Source organism: Macrobrachium nipponense, chromosome 37, assembly GCF_015104395.2.
Source record: "Macrobrachium nipponense isolate FS-2020 chromosome 37, ASM1510439v2, whole genome shotgun sequence".
Lineage (NCBI taxonomy): Eukaryota > Metazoa > Arthropoda > Malacostraca > Decapoda > Palaemonidae > Macrobrachium > Macrobrachium nipponense.
This window is the reverse complement of record NC_061097.1, coordinates 56,369,700-56,387,664: the sequence shown is the minus strand read 5'-3', so window position 1 is coordinate 56,387,664 and position 17,965 is coordinate 56,369,700. Positions and strand designations below refer to the sequence as shown.

The window sequence follows — 17,965 nt, the reverse complement described above, 5'->3', positions numbered from 1 at the left end:
AATTAGAAAACACAATATCGTAGATAAAGTAGAAGAGTGGTTAAAAGAATTTTTACACAACAGAAAACAGATAGTTATTGCAAACGATGAGAAATCGGATGAAACCAAGGTAATATCCGGTGTGCCACAAGGTACGGTGCTAGCTGCAATATTGTTTGTTATTATGATTGAAGACATAGACAGTAATGTTAAGGATTCGGTAGTAAGTAGTTTCGCTGATGACACAAGAATAAGTAGAGAAATTACTTGTGATGAAGATAGGAACGCTCTACAAAGAGACCTTAACAAAGTATATGATTGGGCAGAGGTAAATAGGATGGTATTTAACTCTGATAAATTTGAATCAATAAATTATGGAGACAGAGAAGGAAAGCTATATGCATATAGGGGACCTAATAATGAGACAATCACAAATAAGGAAGCAGTTAAAGACCTTGGTGTGATGATGAATAGGAACATGTTATGCAATGATCAAATAGCCATTCTGTTGGCAAAATGTAAAGCAAAAATGGGAATGTTGTTACGGCACTTCAAAACAAGAAAAGCTGAACACATGATTATGCTTTATAAAACATATGTTCGTAGTCCACTTGAATATTGCAATATGATATGGTACCCACACTATCAAAAGGATATTGCACAAATAGAGAGTGTACAAAGGTCCTTTACAGCTAGAATAGAAGAAGTTAAGGACCTAGACTACTGGGAAAGACTACAATCCTTAAAATTATATAGTCTAGAAAGGAGAAGAGAACGCTACATGATAATTCAGGCATGGAAACAGATAGAAGGAATAACAGAAAATATCATGGAACTAAAAATATCAGAAAGAGCAAGCAGAGGTAGATTAATAGTGCCCAAAACTATACCAGGAAAAATAAGGAAAGCACACAGAACATTAATCCACTACGCACCAGCATCGATAATGCAGCGTCTATTCAATGCGTTGCCAGCTCATCTGAGGAATATATCAGGAGTGAGCGTAGATGTGTTTAAGAATAAGCTCGACAAATATCTAAACTGCATCCCAGACCATCCAAGATTGGAAGATGCAAAATATACCGGAAGATGTACTAGCAACTCTCTGGTAGACATTAGAGGCGCCTCACACTGAGGGACCTGGGGCAACCCGAACGAACTGTAAGGTCTGTAAGGTAAGGTCTCTCTCTCTCTCTCCCAAAATGTTGCGAGTACTCACGGGTTGATTTTCAGATCTTAGAGGACCGCTGTGTTATCTCGTTTCTACAAGTTATCTGCGTAACCTTAAGTATGAACACAGTAAAAGTTTATCAGATCAATTTATATTCACAATCCATAAAACTGAAACATAGGAAAAATGAAATAAAATGGAGGGATATTGGAACACATTTGATATAATATTATGTAAAGTTGAAATTAATTTAATAACTAAAGGTTAAACATATCAAAGAGTAATAACATAAGTGACAAATGAAATTAATCACTCAAGGAGAATTATAAATCAATGGCACTCAAATGAAACAAATTACGACAAAATTCAAAGAATCAGGGCAATCGCCCTTTCTAAATCCACACACACATCACTACACAACACTAGATGACAGGTCACCTCAAAGTTGAGCCAAGAAGCTATTCATCCCGTCCTGCATTCGGGTTTTGTTGGGGAAAAGAGACAAGTTATACAATTACCACGAATGTAGAACTGACTTGCAAGGTTTTCATGAACATAAAAAACTTTACAATAATTATCAAGTTCATTATCAAGAATAAATTCCAAATATAATAGTGTGCAACTTCAACATATTTATTAAATGCAGTGAACTAATTGGTGGTGTGGGTCAATACAATTTTGGGCGATATCACGCCCATCCAGTGTACTACGCACACACATACACATCCACAGAGGGGCACGCAAAGGAGCGATCAGAGGGGCGAACTATACTACCCTTCCTTTCCCCTCCCTATCTCTTGACCTCTCCTAATGGCTCCTCTGGCGAGAGGCCCAAACAAGACCCAATAATACCTTCAACTCTTACCATACGTGATATGCGCAATACATTCACCAAGAGCAATTTCATTTATATATGGACAAATGAATTATCATAACTAAAACAGTAATCATACTGCGTTACTGAAACGTCTACTGACGTTATGTCAAAAGACCTCGCCTTTCTGTAAAACCATCTTTTCGGTGTTAACCGCACCACAGATACTACGTACTAGAACATAGCAAAATCAGATAAAATTATGTTGAGTGTCATTCTCGAGTAGATGTGGTTCTTTCACCCTTATTATGTCATGCAATATAGACGTACATTAAGCTGGTCATATGCCAGCATGAGTTATTGCTCTCATGGTGGCTCTTGGCCAGTTTGGTCGCATTCTACACTCAGAATTTAGAGGGTAAGGAGGCCAGTTGTAACATAAATGCTGAATACAGAACTTCCTTATGAGATTCATATCAACGCAAAATCTTATAATTAGTTACAAAAAGATACATTCAAAAGAAAACACGAGTATCAACACAATGGTTAAATATAATGAACTAATTCATGATCGTGCGTTAATACAAACATACATACATACAGAGAGGGGCAAGCACAGCCTAGCATCCTCGTTCAACTATCACCGCATGTTATTATACCTGTAACGGCCGTTAAGAACATGATAAAAAAATAAATATATATCTCATTTTCTAAACAACAGAAACAGACAAATAATATAAGGATTAGGATTATTATAAGGAATATTTCCCACACTCATGATGACCTCTTGAATGGAGAAGAGCTTGCAGTGTCATAGTTTAAAGAATGCTTGTATGCACAGCGGAGCCGGAGAAAGAAATACATCGATATTGATAATCTGCAATGTTGCCAGATTTCTTGTACTGAAATACTGGAGTGAATACCTAAAAGTTCAAAAGTATTTACATCATCTCGAAACAGTTGTTTTCTCCATGCCAAGGTGCTCACCTGATTCTTCTTATTTGCACGTAGTTGGTAACGATTGGTCTTCTTCCTTTTAAAAGATAATAATATAAATGAATACAGCAACTGCTTCTACTATTACTACTATAGGTCACAACAGTTTATCTTGACATGCAAGTCACAGTCTCACGTGAGCCGAGCACGAAAAACGAAGCAAAGGGAGGTCTCGCCTAAACAAACTGTCGAAAAAGTCACTCACAACTCTCTGACATAGCAGTGTCACATACATAAAGCCTAAGACTCCACGGGAATAGCATAATACTTCCAAAATACTATCATTGCTGCAGAAAGAAAAACAAACTCTCCCAGGAAACATACTGGTGTTGATTTGACAGGCAAGACCCTCTACTCATTTCGATATTTTTTAGGATCTTACGACTGGGAGGTTTTCATATAAATTGTCGTTGTTCTGCCTGCGGTCTGCGACATTTTCATAAACGGTCTCTGTACCTTTTTGCATGCATTGCGGGATCAGATACATCTCGCTGTCCACTATGGGGCTTTGCTGGTTCGTCTCCAAGGCCTGGTTGTTCCTGTACATGTTTGTTGTGCTCTCCACAGTGCCCATGAAACCTTCAGGAATGTCATAAATAGCTTCCTCTTTCTCTAAGTATGTGGCATTGGACCTTCCGAGGTCGAACATTTCGTGGTTATTTTGCATTTCTAGATGTGTTTGGCCTAAAAATAATAAATGGCATCATAACAGTGAATGCAGTTCCATTTCCAGCGTGTATGTCCAATTCATAGAGAGAACAAGTTCCAAACATGAACATGATTTTCTTTAAATTTTAACATGGTAGAAGACAGAGAGATAAATACATACCTGAAGGTTAACAAGTAGGCACTGATATAAAATTATTTTTAATATTGTAACTGAGAACTATACAAAATGTACTTGCATTTTTTGGCTTTCTTCTCTATCAAAAATTTCCTTACCTTTTAAGCTCCTGGTATTTCGCTTCTTGAGGAGAATATAGACAGCCAAAGAGATCGTCACCGCAAGAAAGAGGATGGCCACAGCTCCTGTCGCAAAAGTTGCAGTTTTCCACGTCTGGGCTTTCTGGTAAACTGGATAAATGTGACGGAATTAGGGCAGAATGGGAGGTAGTTGCAAGGTGGAATGATGAGTGCACGCTGTTACGTTTTGTGTGATATTCAATGTTTTTTTTTTTTTTTTTTTTTTGTATAGAGATACTGATTACGTACCAAAAGACTTCAGCGATAACTTTCATCTTCATTTGTTGAAGGCGTCATTGAAGCAAAATATAAATAATTTCAGCCATACTGTGGCAGACTTAATATTTATTAAGAAACTTTGCCTTTTTACAAATATTCGCATTCTCTCCAAACCAGAAACAGGCTCAAATTTATGACCTGCATTGGCGGATAATGCATCAATTGTTACAGAGGCATCAGCTGTCACACGTGTCCAGTTACCGAGTTGAATTGCGTTGAATACAGAATTTAGCAAGGACTGGGACCTATGAGGTCATTCAGCGCTGAAATGGAAATTGACAGTAAAAGGTTTGAAAGGGGTAACAGGAGGAAAACCTCGCAGTTGCACTATGAATCAAGTGTTAGGAGAGGGTGGAAAGTAAGATAAAGAAGGAGAATATGAAAGGAGGTACAGTAAAAGGAACGACAGTGTTTGCAGTTAGGGGCCGAAGGCACGCTGCAAAGGACCTTAAGTAATGCCTACAGTGCACCGCATGAGGTCCACTGACAGCACTACCTCCCCCCCTACGGGAGTGTACAGTTATCCAATCCTTGAGTCTCTATTATACAAGTAGTTTCGAAGTGAAACAATCAAACTGCCTCGACGCTCTTTTCTTACCATAACATTTCTCTGCCACTCGTTTTCTCTCCGTTCGTTTGGACGGTAATACCTTTCTCCTGGCATTTTGTGTATAATATTTTGTAGTTGTTTTTAGTATATTATTTCAATATAGAGTCTTTTGTAATATTTTTATGCATGTGGATATTATTACTAGCCCTCGAACCCACAATCTTCAGGTTAACCAATTAACGAGAAATAACGTTCGGCGAAAGGTAGAACTGCATGACATCAAAATTGTCACTTTACTCGCAGAAGTTATAAACTTCACTTGTTGCTAGGCATGGATGAAGCATAAAATTTAGTATGAATTCAAAATAAAGATTCAATGAATAATATTAATTGAAAACTCGTATTATGCAATGGTAATTTAAAATGTCAGCAACATATAGTGAATCATTAACAAACAAATTAGTAATTGAACTTGTAGCTAGGCTATTCCTTAAACTACAAAGTTACTATGTCAGGCACGATATTTTTAACCTTTCGCCTACCATAAGGTCGTGCGGTTAGTTGGTCTTAAAGAGGTGGCACAAACGTTCGTGGTCTTATTAGTGGACCCACGAGTTCATATGAGTAAATAGTACTGTGCCAGAACATCTTAATGACAATTAAATTAAAATTACTCAGCTATACAGTACGTCACATTTCTCCTTAGGGAATATTCGATATTACAAGCAAGGACAGAATCCACGAATATTCTATTACAACGAAATAAAATTAAAAATGTATAACTTAAGGATTAACAACGTTTTCTTTGTAGATTAGTGTGGCCATGAGTTTATACAATAATAGCTCTGTGCCATCAGGGCGGCTCATATAACGAAAGTCAATTATCAAATCACTTTACGAGCTACACAACACAACATTTTTCATCGAAGATATACAAAATCACAAGAAAGAATAGAGACAAGGAGGGAATATTCAATTACAGCTATAGAAATCAAAACGGATAATTTGTGAAGTAGCCATGTTTTAAACAGTGTTGCTTTAGTAGGCCAATACTTTTACTTATCCCTTATCTCATGAAAGGGTATGAAGTACCTATGATATGATACTGTGGGAAATGTGGCACTCTCTACAATAAGCTTATGGGCTTTTGGGGCATACTATTCAAAGCCAACTATGCCTTTGGTGGCATTTTCAGAGAGGTTTACTAACCTATATGGCCGAAATCTCTGGCTAATGGCACTCTGCATAGGCAGAGTATAAAACAAATGAAGGTGCCTATGTGGGGGGATCACAAACCCAAAAACAAAAACAAAACTCTCAAAACACATGGACTTACCAACTACTACTTGACACACTCAGGGCGAGTAACTGTACTGTCCACTGGATACGGCCGTCATAACACACAACCAACAGCAAAGACAACTACCAAGAACCACAACCCCACAACTCAACAACAAACAAGGAATACAACCACAACACAGCAAACAAATAAGGACTACAACCACAACAAAAGACCACTGCACAAACAATCACTAACACAAAAAACAACAACATAAAAAGGCAACACACACCCACTAACAACACCAAGAAATCACAACAGCTCACCAACAGCAACCCTCAACAGCTCACAACTACACCAAGAAACCGCAATAGCTCCCCAACAACAACAACCCTCAGGTATAACAACTCACATATAACTCAACAGAAACTCACAAGCACAACAAATTCAACAACACATGCACAACAACTCTAAAGCAAACAATATCAAACTCAACAACAAACTAAACAACAAATCAATAACACACAACTTAACCGACCATCAATGCCTTCAACACTCTTCACAGACCGTGGATGACACTACTGGCCATCACAATCTCTGATTACAGGCTGACTCCTCAGAACTCTAATCTTAACAACTAACTCCAACTGCACCAGCAGACAACCCAGAACTCACCAACAACCAATTCAATCGTTAACCATCCATCCACCAATTACGCTCTCTCTCTCTCTCTCTCTCTTACTCTTTCTATCTCTCGGGAACCAAAACAAACAAATACATACTACAACATCTCAACAGCCATTTTTACAAAAAAAAAAAACCCACCGGGGAAAAACCTTCCCTCCCTTTTCCTTCTTCTCTCTCTCTCTCTCTCTCTCTCTCTCTCCTCTCTCAAGGATGTTGTCAAATGGAACCCCCATAACTCCTCCATACCTAAATAAGGCGTAAAATGAGAGTGAAAGGAAGAGATGGAAGAGTACAAGTAGAAACATTTACAAAACAATACGAAGGAAGAATTCCCCTTCAGAGTGTGGCACTGTGCCAGGGGCACTAGTGGGGAGAGAGACTATCGACTCTTAGTTTTCTTGGGGCCTCATGCCCTTTACCTATCTTCCTTGGACCTCTCCGTGGTCAGGTTAATAATTCCAAAGGGGGACTTGGGAGAACCAAGTCTGATGAAGATGCCTGAGTGCCAGCTGCTGCAACAACAGGAACAGTGACACTCCTAACACCATTTGCCTCAGTTCCTTGAGTTTTTCGGCCAAACTTAATTCACACAAGTCCTTACTCAGGGATTGGTCAGCTGCTGACAGGGAGGAAGAGAAGGAGGTTATTGTTTGGCGTTATTGACTCCGAAGTAGGGGTGACCAACTCAGGCAAAGTTTGTGAGGCCGCACCCTTGGGTGAGCTTCCACTGTGGTTATTAGGGTCTGAGGCAGTTCCTACTGGAATTGGCTTGCCCTCTCTCACTGGCACTGGTAGCAGAGTCAAAATGGGAGGTGAGAGGCGGCCCAGACTGGATCTCCAAGAAGGAAACTTGAGTCTTGCACCAACACTGGCAGTAAGGCAATTCCAGGCACAGGGAGAAGATTCGAACTTGGTTCAATGTCCAAGAATGGTGGGGCATGACACTGGCCAGGGCCTTCAAGTGGCACTGGCAGTGAGTTAGAAGTAGGTCTATAAGGACCGTTGGAGCTGGCCGGATCTATTTAAAGGAGTGGGCCCTAGGATTGTCTAAATGTAAGAGGAGACTTAAAATCTTGTCCCAGCAAGACATCATACCCTCCAGGAATATAAGTTGCTAGTGCTAGAGTACATATGTTAGATTGGTGAGGGCGTGTGACCCTCAACCAGATGGTAATAAGAATGCTCTGACTTTGTGGGCAAGATGGCTACCTCAAGGAGGTGCCACGCATGTAGGGCCCTGAGCTGGCAGCCTAAGGATAGAGGATCTGCCACAGCCATGGCAATGGCAAGAGTAGCAGTTTCACTGATGCATTTAGCCCATGTAGGGGAGTGCCCATGAACCCTGCATGTAGTGCAATAACTGCAGTTGGCACTGCCCCAGAGGAGGGGGGTAGGCCTATTGTTCCGAGTTCAATGGCTGTTGGCAGTCTGATTTTAAGGGTGCCATTTTTGGTCTTTGCTGGAGCCTGCAGCTGGGGGTCTGCTTTGAAGTGGCACAGTACCGTGGAGTGCACAAGTTTATTGCAGTGTGCACACTCAGGTTTCTCTGACAGATTGATCGGCTGCTGGGTTGGCTTGGAGTTAGTAGTGGGGGGCCCCTGAGGGGGGAATTTTCCTTTCGAGGGAGCTGAGTTGCAGATGGTGGGTATCGAAGGCATCAGACCACTAACAGCACTCTACAAATGTCTTAAGAGACTTATCCACCAGATAGGTTGCAAGATCAGGAGGGGAGTATGAGAGGACATCCTCTAACTGGAAAAGCTCCAGGATTTCTTCTGCTGATGTGGCTTGGGAGACATCAGTCCATCTACAAAGGGTTGGTCTTTTCTTGGCCACTCACTCTTGACCAGGTTTGGCCAGCCTCCTTAAGCATACCTCTCCATCTCTGCCTCCACTGGTCTGGGGTTATGTGAAAAGCTCTTATGATTGCCTCCTAGACTAGGGCAATGTTCCCTTTATCTCCGGCCAGTATCTCCAGTCAGCAGCGCATTGAACGTGTTGATACCCTTTCCTCCTAAGTGCCTCCCTAAAATGAGAGCTATTTTGCTGGGAGTGGGATTGTAGTTCTCTAACACCCACTCAATAAGGTCAAGCCAAGCTTCTGGCTCACCCTCGTCCCACGACTTAATGAGAGTTCCCACACTGCTGATTGTGGAATGGGGTGAAGGGGTCGCCGAGGGATGCATGCCCTGGGCTACCATAGCAAGTTGACAAACCCTTTCTTTTTCCCTCCCCTCTCTTTCTCTCCTTCTCCACTCTCTCTGCTTCTTCCCTCTTCTCTTTAGCTAATCTTTCTTTCTCCCTCTGTGCCCTTTCTTTCTCCCTCTCTGCTCTTTCTTTTGCCTTCTCTGCTCTCTCTGCTTCTTCCCTCTTCTCTTGGGCTAATCTTTCTTTCTCCATCTCTGCCTTGGCTGTGGCAATCTCTGTGTTTACACAGTTAAATAAGTACTGGCCCTTCAGTCCCATTTGTTTCTCCAACTTGGAGAGAGCCTTAAGTTTCTCAAAGCCAGCATTAGCCATCTGGTAGGGGTAGAGTGTGGGTGGTTTTGGGAGTGGCACTGAAGGGATGTGGAAAGAAGACTTAGAAGTCTTGTAGTTAGCAGGCACTAAGCCTTGGAAATTTCAAGCACAAGAGCCTTAGAATGGCAGGCACAAGACCCTTGGAATGGCAGGCACAAGACCTTGTCCTTAATCGTCAATAGGACCAAAGAAATTAATAGTCACAAGGACTTGGAATGAAGACTTGAAAGTCTTGGAATTGCAGCAAAAAACTTTTGCATATTCGCTGCTAGTAAAAAGGAATGATTATAAGAACTTGGAATGAAGATCTGAAAGTTAGGAATTTCAACACAAAACTTGTATATATTTACTGCAAGTAAAAATGAAGTCACTAGGACTTGGAAAGAAGACCCGGAAGTCTTGGATTGGTAGTGCTAACCATGCAATGGAAAGGTGTTAAACCTTATGAGATAATATCATGGAATCGTGAAATGATTAATGCTTAGATCCTTTTTCACTAATGGCTCGAAATAATATAATGACATTCGTAAATTAGGAAGCGCTCTCTCTGAGTGCACAGTAATGGGGTATCAGTTATAAAAAATGATAACGGTAGAATATGAAATGCTCTACTTGAGTACACAGAGAAATGTGGTATATAAGAGAGAGAGAAAAAATTACAATGCTGACTTGCACGTTACAGACGCATTCATGAACGCTAAGTCTAAGTCATTTTCCTCCCACGTGGGGAAGGAGACCTAATTTCTTTGGGGAAATCTAAAGGCGACTTTATCCTACTCGTTCTAATCCGTGTGAGTTGCCATACAGAGATATTTGCTTGCCGGCAACTCGACGTTTACACACTTGCGGGATTCTTACACGACCTCTATTACCAGAATTAATAGAGTACAGGGTTAGACTGCTTCTGACCAAAATAGGACAATCTCGCGCATGACGTCACGTGGCTGATCTGACTGAGGTTCAGAGTGAAGAACAAGGAAACTATCTTCCAGTACCTGGAGATTAACGGGGACCTCTCTCACATTAGGTCATGAAAGATATAGGTACTGGGTGTGGGCAAACAATTCCTATAGTGACCCTTAATTCATTTGTTTTCTTGGTTTTCTTTTATGGCCACCTACCAATAACGTCACAAATATGCGCAGTAACGATGGGACGGTCTAACCCAGTACTCTGTTAACCCTGTCTATTATGGGTTGCTCCGGGAGCCAGAGCCCGTGCCAGCACAAGGCTGCCTAAATCTTAAACAACATCATTCCACGACCTCGAAAAAATGAATGAATTTTACCTGGTCTGTCTAAACAAATACAAGGATGGAATTCTTAAACGTGGCTGATCGTTACAGCATATTATTATTACGTTAGTTCTTACACGTCATTTCAACTATTATTCTAGCAATGCCTTTGTAGAACAAAATTACCTTTTACTGCGAGGATGCATTATCGAAACGAATGAATGAGCAGGTATATAATTCTCCTATTCCTACCCAGCACAGCGAGCGAGAGAGAGAGAGAGAGATCCCGCAACGCCAGCTAACTTGGCTACTTTGGGCTCGAAAACTCCCTTGATAAAATTTAGTGATGGAAATACGGGCACTATTTCCTTTTAAAAACTCCAGATTTCACTAGGCACTATCCTAGCTAACCTAGAATGGAAAGGCATGCGAGCTCTCATGCCATGCAATAGCTGTCAAAACTGTTGTATTTTTTATTCATTATTCTCTTCTTTCTTGAGCCTAATTTGGCATGCATATCTTAAGATATTTTTATCTGCAACCTTTCATTTTAGCAGTCAGGATATTTATTCAACCCTAACCTAAAAACATAAAATAACGCTGTGGAACTGGTTAAATTCTGTTTGTTGTGCTCGGGCAGGAAATTTTACTCACAGATTTTCAGATTAGTTTCCACTCTTGCGACCAGCTTTTAGCAAACGCTAATCATTGATGGTCACCTATGGAAGGGAATTTTGCACCAAATAACACAAGATCTGGCTAAGATGTCGCCACTGGTAGGAATCTACTATTAACTACACAATTGAATGATGAATGATTGATTAAATCTGCATAAGTTATATGCCAAGATTAGGGCTGAAAGCCTACTTCAAATTGGGTAATATTAAGATAAACTCTGATAGTTAACTGAGTTAACTATATTTATACTAATATCTATATTAGAAAGATTATACTAAGTGAGTGAAGGGGGATGTAAGGACTTCATAACAAGATAACAATGCAATAAAAAGATTCTGTTGTAGTTGAACAAAGATCCGAATCTTCCGAAACGTGGAGCGACGAAATATGGGGTGAAAAGGGTTCCCATCGGAGCACACATGTAGTGAAAAGCCAAATTCCACAGCTACTCTACTACAATGGGAGTGAACAGATTGCAATCGATATGTGGCCAGATTGAGGGTGGATGTACGGAAGGTACCTGGTGCATTAATCTCACAAATAACATGAAACACGACACTTTTTACTGATTTACTCTTCTGGCTGAAGGCCCAAAACAACGGATGGCTATTATATCAACACAGGCATCGTTCTAGAAATGGAAAAGGAAATAAGTCAAAGATATGAGACATCTGACCGCTAATAGTCTGGAATTGCTCGTTACCTGACTGTATGAGATTCTAGGTGTCTTCTAAGCTTAGAGAGGCACCAGTGGGAGAAAGACACGACTCAGTTCACAAGGGAAATTAACAGCCACCTTCTCCAAGGGGGTACGTGGCTTAAAAGCAGCCAAGACGAGCTCTAAAAGGGATCTAAGGACGTCTGTGTCATGTCAAGCCTATTTATCACCTTGGTGAAAGTTCCCTTATTTCTGGGTTAGGGGGCGCTTCCTCCTTTTTTCACCCCTCCAACATGTGGCCAGGTAATCCTCTCCCAGATAGACTTTGTCCTCAGCAGCATGTGCAAATCAGGTAAACAAGCAGTCGGGGGAACAAAGGGTGTTACAGCATTAATCCTTGAAGGAAGTGGGGAGAGAGAAAGGGAGAGGAGCAAGTCGCCTGTATTTTGTTGTGTATGGTGTTTTTTTTTTTTTACGTTGCATTGAACCAGTGGTTATTCAGCAACGGGACCAATGGCTTTACGTGACTTCCGAACCACGTCGAGAGTGAACGTCTTGTATTTTGTTCTGAATGGAATATTATAATATAAAAATTATAAGCTGAGATGGAAGGGAAGGGGGACCCTTCTGACAGTACATATATAGTATATACTATATATGTGTGTGTTTGCATATATGCACAAACTTAGTGCATGTGTTTGTGTATGTCTGAGTGTATGTGCGAATGTGCCCATGTATGACCATCTTGAAGTATAAACAAATTCTGTAATTTATCTTCGTAATAAAACCATCAATATAACTTGGTACTTATGCATATTGTAACAGAATATTTCAGAAGCAAATGAACGTACGTACCTCAAGATCATGGAAATCTGGAGGCATAGAAAGATATTTGTTCTAAAGTTTTTTTTAAAGAAAGTTAAATGTGATAATCCATTAGTTATTGTAAAAAATATATAAATTTCTTTAAACGCACTTTTATTAAAATGCACTGAAAAATAGAAAGTAAATTTTTCGATACACCAGGATTTTTTGACAAGCAATCATGTCTACAAAAATAAAAGAGTGGGCGCCAAAGATGGGAAGAAATGGTACAAGAAAAGAAAAATAATTTTTTATCTCTTGTATCATTTCCTTCCATGTTTGGCCCCAAACTTTTGTTTGATTGGTGTCTCAAAAAAACTATTTTTCTCTTTTTAGTTCATCTGCATAAAAGAGTGTTTTAGGTTTTTTTTATTTTATTTTATACTTTTTAGTTCTGACGGATATTGTAGCCGATTTTTTATTGTAGCTAACGACATTGATATCCTGTCGAGCCAAAGAAAATTTGAAAAATCTGAAGTGTTATTAACTCATTCTACAGAGTCAAAGAAGTTGTGAAAAATGCGAAGAGTTTCATACAACTATTGAAATACGAGGAGAGGTCAGTAGAAGTCACTGCCGACTTAATGATCATGTAAGGTTGTATTGTCACCGGAATTGAGTAACGTGTAAAATTTCAAGTTAGGCCGGACGAAGAGAACAGGGCGAAAATTGAGTTGCAAGATTGGACCAAGGAAAACAAACAAACAAGCACAAAAGCAACCTAAATAAAAGCGTATGAAAAGTATCTTGTGGTCGGTAACTGGACGCAGTTTCTGAATAATACAAAAGAAGGAGGAATAAGAATTTTTGGGGTGATGCATGATTTATGATCTTCAAAGCTAAACTGGTGATCAAAAGAGATTTGAATGAAATCAGTTTGTCTCATTAACCAGCGTGAGAGCTACACAAACACAGTTGCACAACGGACACAACTACACAGAAGGGAACTTTGCACAATTTTTATTGAGAAAGCTTTTATGAGAGAGGTATAGCGTATGAATGTTGGTGCTCTACTTACATATGTTGCAGTTACCACGGATATAAAGATCCCATTCCAGCATTTCATCGCTTGAAATAATCAAGGTGCGTCCTTTAAGAGTCCGGGACTCTGGATCTCGAATCATCACGTCGCAATACCGTGAAGCTTGAAGTGTCTGAATAGGTTAAAAAGGAGATCATTACACTGTTTACAATTTAACAAATATAACCAAGACCCATCATCAAAGGTTCTAATTTTCCTAGGTTAACTGACAGAACATATATTAAATTCTCCTTTCTCCTGCCATGGAGATTTCAAATGACTTGCACAATCGTGTATAATTTCATTTATTGTGATTCGGCAGGTTTCATCTTGCCAGTTTGAAGGAGAGCTAACTGTTTTTGTTGTACAGAATTAATATACTTACTTCTCTTGAAATTTCAATTTGAATCAATGGAACCCTAGAATATCTTCGATGAAATATTGGATGATCACGTCTACAGAAACAGTGGAAGAGGCTGGACGCATTCAAAGTATAGTTATTCCATGTGACTTGCAATTCAATTTGAGGATAGTCGTCCCAACATGAAATTCTGGACTCGATCTTAACAAGATCACACTCAGGAAGTGGGATAGTAGCAGGCTCATTCTTCGTTGATTGGTACATGGTCCCTTCTGTTCAACAAAGACCCGATTGATATTTGGTGAGAGGAGGGAAAAATCAGACTGGCTGTTAAGGATGAAAATATAAATAATTATTAAAATAATATGAGACTGTTCACAAGCTATAACTTTGTCCAGATATAAATATTTTAGAAGAATTTGTAGGTTCTTCTATGAAAAACCTTTCTCTCACACACACACACACACACACACACACACACACACACACACATATATATATATATATATATATATATATATATATATATATTATATATATATATATATATATATACATATATATATATATATAACTTGATCACGAAGTATATAAAACGTGATGCTATGTATAAATAAAGGTTTTTGCCACGAAGGAAAAAATGAAAAAGCGAGATAGCCGAGTACTTTTGGTCTTGTTCCGACCCTTTACTAAGGCAAACTGATTTTACAGAGGAAAACATAGTCAAAAGAAGGCTCAATATCCAAACTGATACTACAAGATTAGCAATAAGGTCAATTTCGCTCTACAGAAATGAGGAAACGCCTGAGGGTAGCCACACCTTGGAGGATACACACGCAGTAAACAGATTATTCTTCCAGAAAACAGTACATTTTGAAAAAACAAGGAAGCATATACAACTTAATATCATGAAATTTACACAAATTTTCCAAAAAATTATTATTAATGAAAAGACGAAAGAAAATATAGATATATATATATATCAAGCAAGAGAAAGAGGGAGAGAGAATATCGAACCAGAGAGAGAGTGAGAGAGAAATAAATAATAACTATATACAAGTGGGACTAATTTATTAGTAGTTCATTTATTTTAATTTCCTTCATAAACATCTTACAAATATATGGGTCCAAATGGTACATTCCCAGACTAAGATTTAGGTTGTTTTTATTAGTGATTTGTATAATTGCCGATTCCAGTAAATTTCTTGAAACATAATCATTAGATCTAGCAATTACAGAGGTATCACCCCAATTAATACAATGAGATTTTTCACTCAGATGGATAAACAGTGCATTTGAAGTCTGGGCTGTTCTAGCTGAATACATATGCTGCTTAATACGTACACATAAATTTTTACTTGACTGACCAACGTAAAACGAAGGGCAATCCTTACAAGGAATTTTGTAAATGATGTTGTTATTTGTTACGGGACTATTCTTAATTAGCATTTCTTTTTCATTAATAGCAACACTATAAAACTTTTTGTGAGCTTTTTGATAACATAAATCAATTAAAGGAGGTGGGTAGCAGAGATCGTTTCCTATCTTTTTTACGTATTCTATTTCTTGGTCAAGATATTGTGGACTCGTGATACGCAAAGCGCGTAGGAACATAAAAAAAAAAATTGAAATTTTAATATTAAGATGGTGGCCAGAATAAAAATGTACATATATTTAATTATTTGTGGGTTTTCTATAAATACTGAATTTGCATTGGAAAGATTCTCTATGTATTAATACATCTAGAAAGGGATGACATTGTTATTTTCAATTTCAACAGTGAATTTTATGGATGGTACTAAATTATTCAATTTAGACAGTAAATCATTTACATCGATACCAACAGGTAAGACTACTAAGATATCATCGACATATCGGTACCATTTTAAGGGGACAAGTGTGATATTCGGGAGGTGTTGTCTCTCAAAAAATTCCATATATAAGTTTGAAAGGAGAGGTGATAAAGGGTTACCCATGGCCATACCAAATATTTGTTGGTAATGTTCTCCAGTAAAAATCAATCTGCAATCACAAATACATAACTTAATCAAGGAAATTATGTGACTAACGAACATAGGCAATTCATGCAGTACAAGTTCATTACTTAAATATTCTAGCACAGAGTCAATAAAACTTTTGTAAACAAGGAACATACATCAAAACTGACAAAGATATCGCTAGGGTTTAGTACAATGTTACTTAATTTTTCCACAAGATCAAGAGAATTCCGGATGTGTGAATTAGATACAGTTCCTAGTAGCTGAGATAACAATTTAGTAAGATATTTAGATAGTTTATAAGCAATTAATCCTACAGTACTAATAAATACTGAATTTGCATTGGAAAGATTCTCTATGTATTAATACATCTAGGAAAGGGATGACACTGTTATTTTCAATTTCAACAGTGAATTTTATGGATGGTATTAAATTATTCAATTTAGACAGTAAATCATTTACATCGATACCAACAGGTAAGACTACTAAGATATCATCGACATATTGGTACCATTTTAAGGGGACAAGTGTGATATTCGGGAGGTGTTGTCTCTCAAAAAATTCCATATATAAGTTTGAAAGGAGAGGTGATAAATGGTTACCCATGGCCATACCAAATATTTGTTGGTAATATTCTCCATTAAAAATCAATCTGCAATCACAAATACATAACTTAATCAAGGAAATTATGTGACTAACGGACATAGGCAATTCATGCAGTACAAGTTCATTACTTAAATATTCTAACGGACATAGGCAATTCATGCAGTACAAGTTCATTACTTAAATATTCTAGCACAGAGTCAATAAAACTTTTGTAAACAAGGACCATACATCAAAACTGACAAAGATATCGCTAGGGTTTAGTACAATGTTATTTGATTTTTCCACAAGATCAAGAGAATTCCGGATGTGTGAATTAGATACAGTTCCTAGTAGCGGGGATAACAATTTAGTAAGATATTTAGATAGTTTATAAGCAATTGATCCTACAGTACTAATAATTGGGCGCATAGGTTTGTTTTCCTTATGAGTTTTGACTAGGCCTTATAAATAAGGTAATGAGGGACACTTTACAGTTAACTTACACAAAAGTTCTTTTTTTTCTTTAAGAATTTGTTTGATATTGATATTAGTGTTTTATATTACTTGGTCCAACGGATTTTTTGCGAGCTTTTTGTAAGTTATTTCATCTTCTAGTAAAGTATGCATGCGTGATATGTAGTCAGTTTTGTCCAGAACCACTAAACTATTGGATTTATCAGCCTTGGTAATGTGTAAGCTATTATCATTCTTCAATTCTTTTAAACTTTTTCTGTAGCGAGCAGGGAAGTTATTTTCATGATAGGCATGCGTAGCACTATATGTCAGGCCTTTGATAATGTCTAAATGATTTTGTGGTAGGTCACAGTATTTTTCAAACTTATATAGAGATGTCGCTATTGATAAAGCTGAGGGTTTGTTACAAATGAAGAAAGACAACCCAAAGCCTAATGGACTCACTGCATTATCACTTATTTGTTTGCTTGATAAATTCACCACACAATCACTTCTAGCATTATTGGTCCAATCACTGTCGTTGATAAGGTTGTTTAATTTTCTGTCCAGTTTTCTAATCAAAGTGTCTGTAGTTCTATGAAGTTTTCCATATATTTCTTGCCTCAATGCGTGTTTCCAATCAGCGGGAATCGAGTAGTTGAAGTTACGTCGGGCTTTTTCCAGTTATTTAAATTTCTCCTTTTCCTCCATTTTCGCTGCAGCAATGTGACGTTTTAATATCATTGAAGAAAATTCGTTAAAAGGATGTTGATCGTATCTTTTTATGCGGTATGGTAGCAATGATTTGGGTAACACTTGTTCTGCCAGGCATTTTTTCATGAATTTCAGTGAATTCTGGTAGAGTGCGCCGCCAGT

General features: G+C 38.4%; 1 protein-coding gene across 2 annotated transcripts in view; it reads right to left on the bottom strand.

Moving 5' to 3' along the window:
* Positions 1-896: 896 nt before the first annotated feature.
* LOC135209272 (uncharacterized) overlaps positions 897-17,965 on the bottom strand; it is a 32,448-nt gene continuing 15,379 nt past the window's right edge. The window contains exons 2-5 of one of the 2 annotated variants that reach the window (XM_064241981.1): positions 14,079-14,381; positions 13,691-13,826; positions 3,903-4,034; positions 897-3,644 (exon numbers count right to left, since the gene is read on the bottom strand). In XM_064241981.1, the coding sequence (XP_064098051.1) occupies positions 3,331-3,644; positions 3,903-4,034; positions 13,691-13,826; positions 14,079-14,318 (822 nt within the window). In that variant the 5' untranslated portion in view covers positions 14,319-14,381 and the 3' untranslated portion in view covers positions 897-3,330. The remainder of the gene's footprint in view (positions 3,645-3,902; positions 4,035-13,690; positions 13,827-14,078; positions 14,382-17,965) is intronic. The other variant, XM_064241979.1, reaches the window with a different exon arrangement.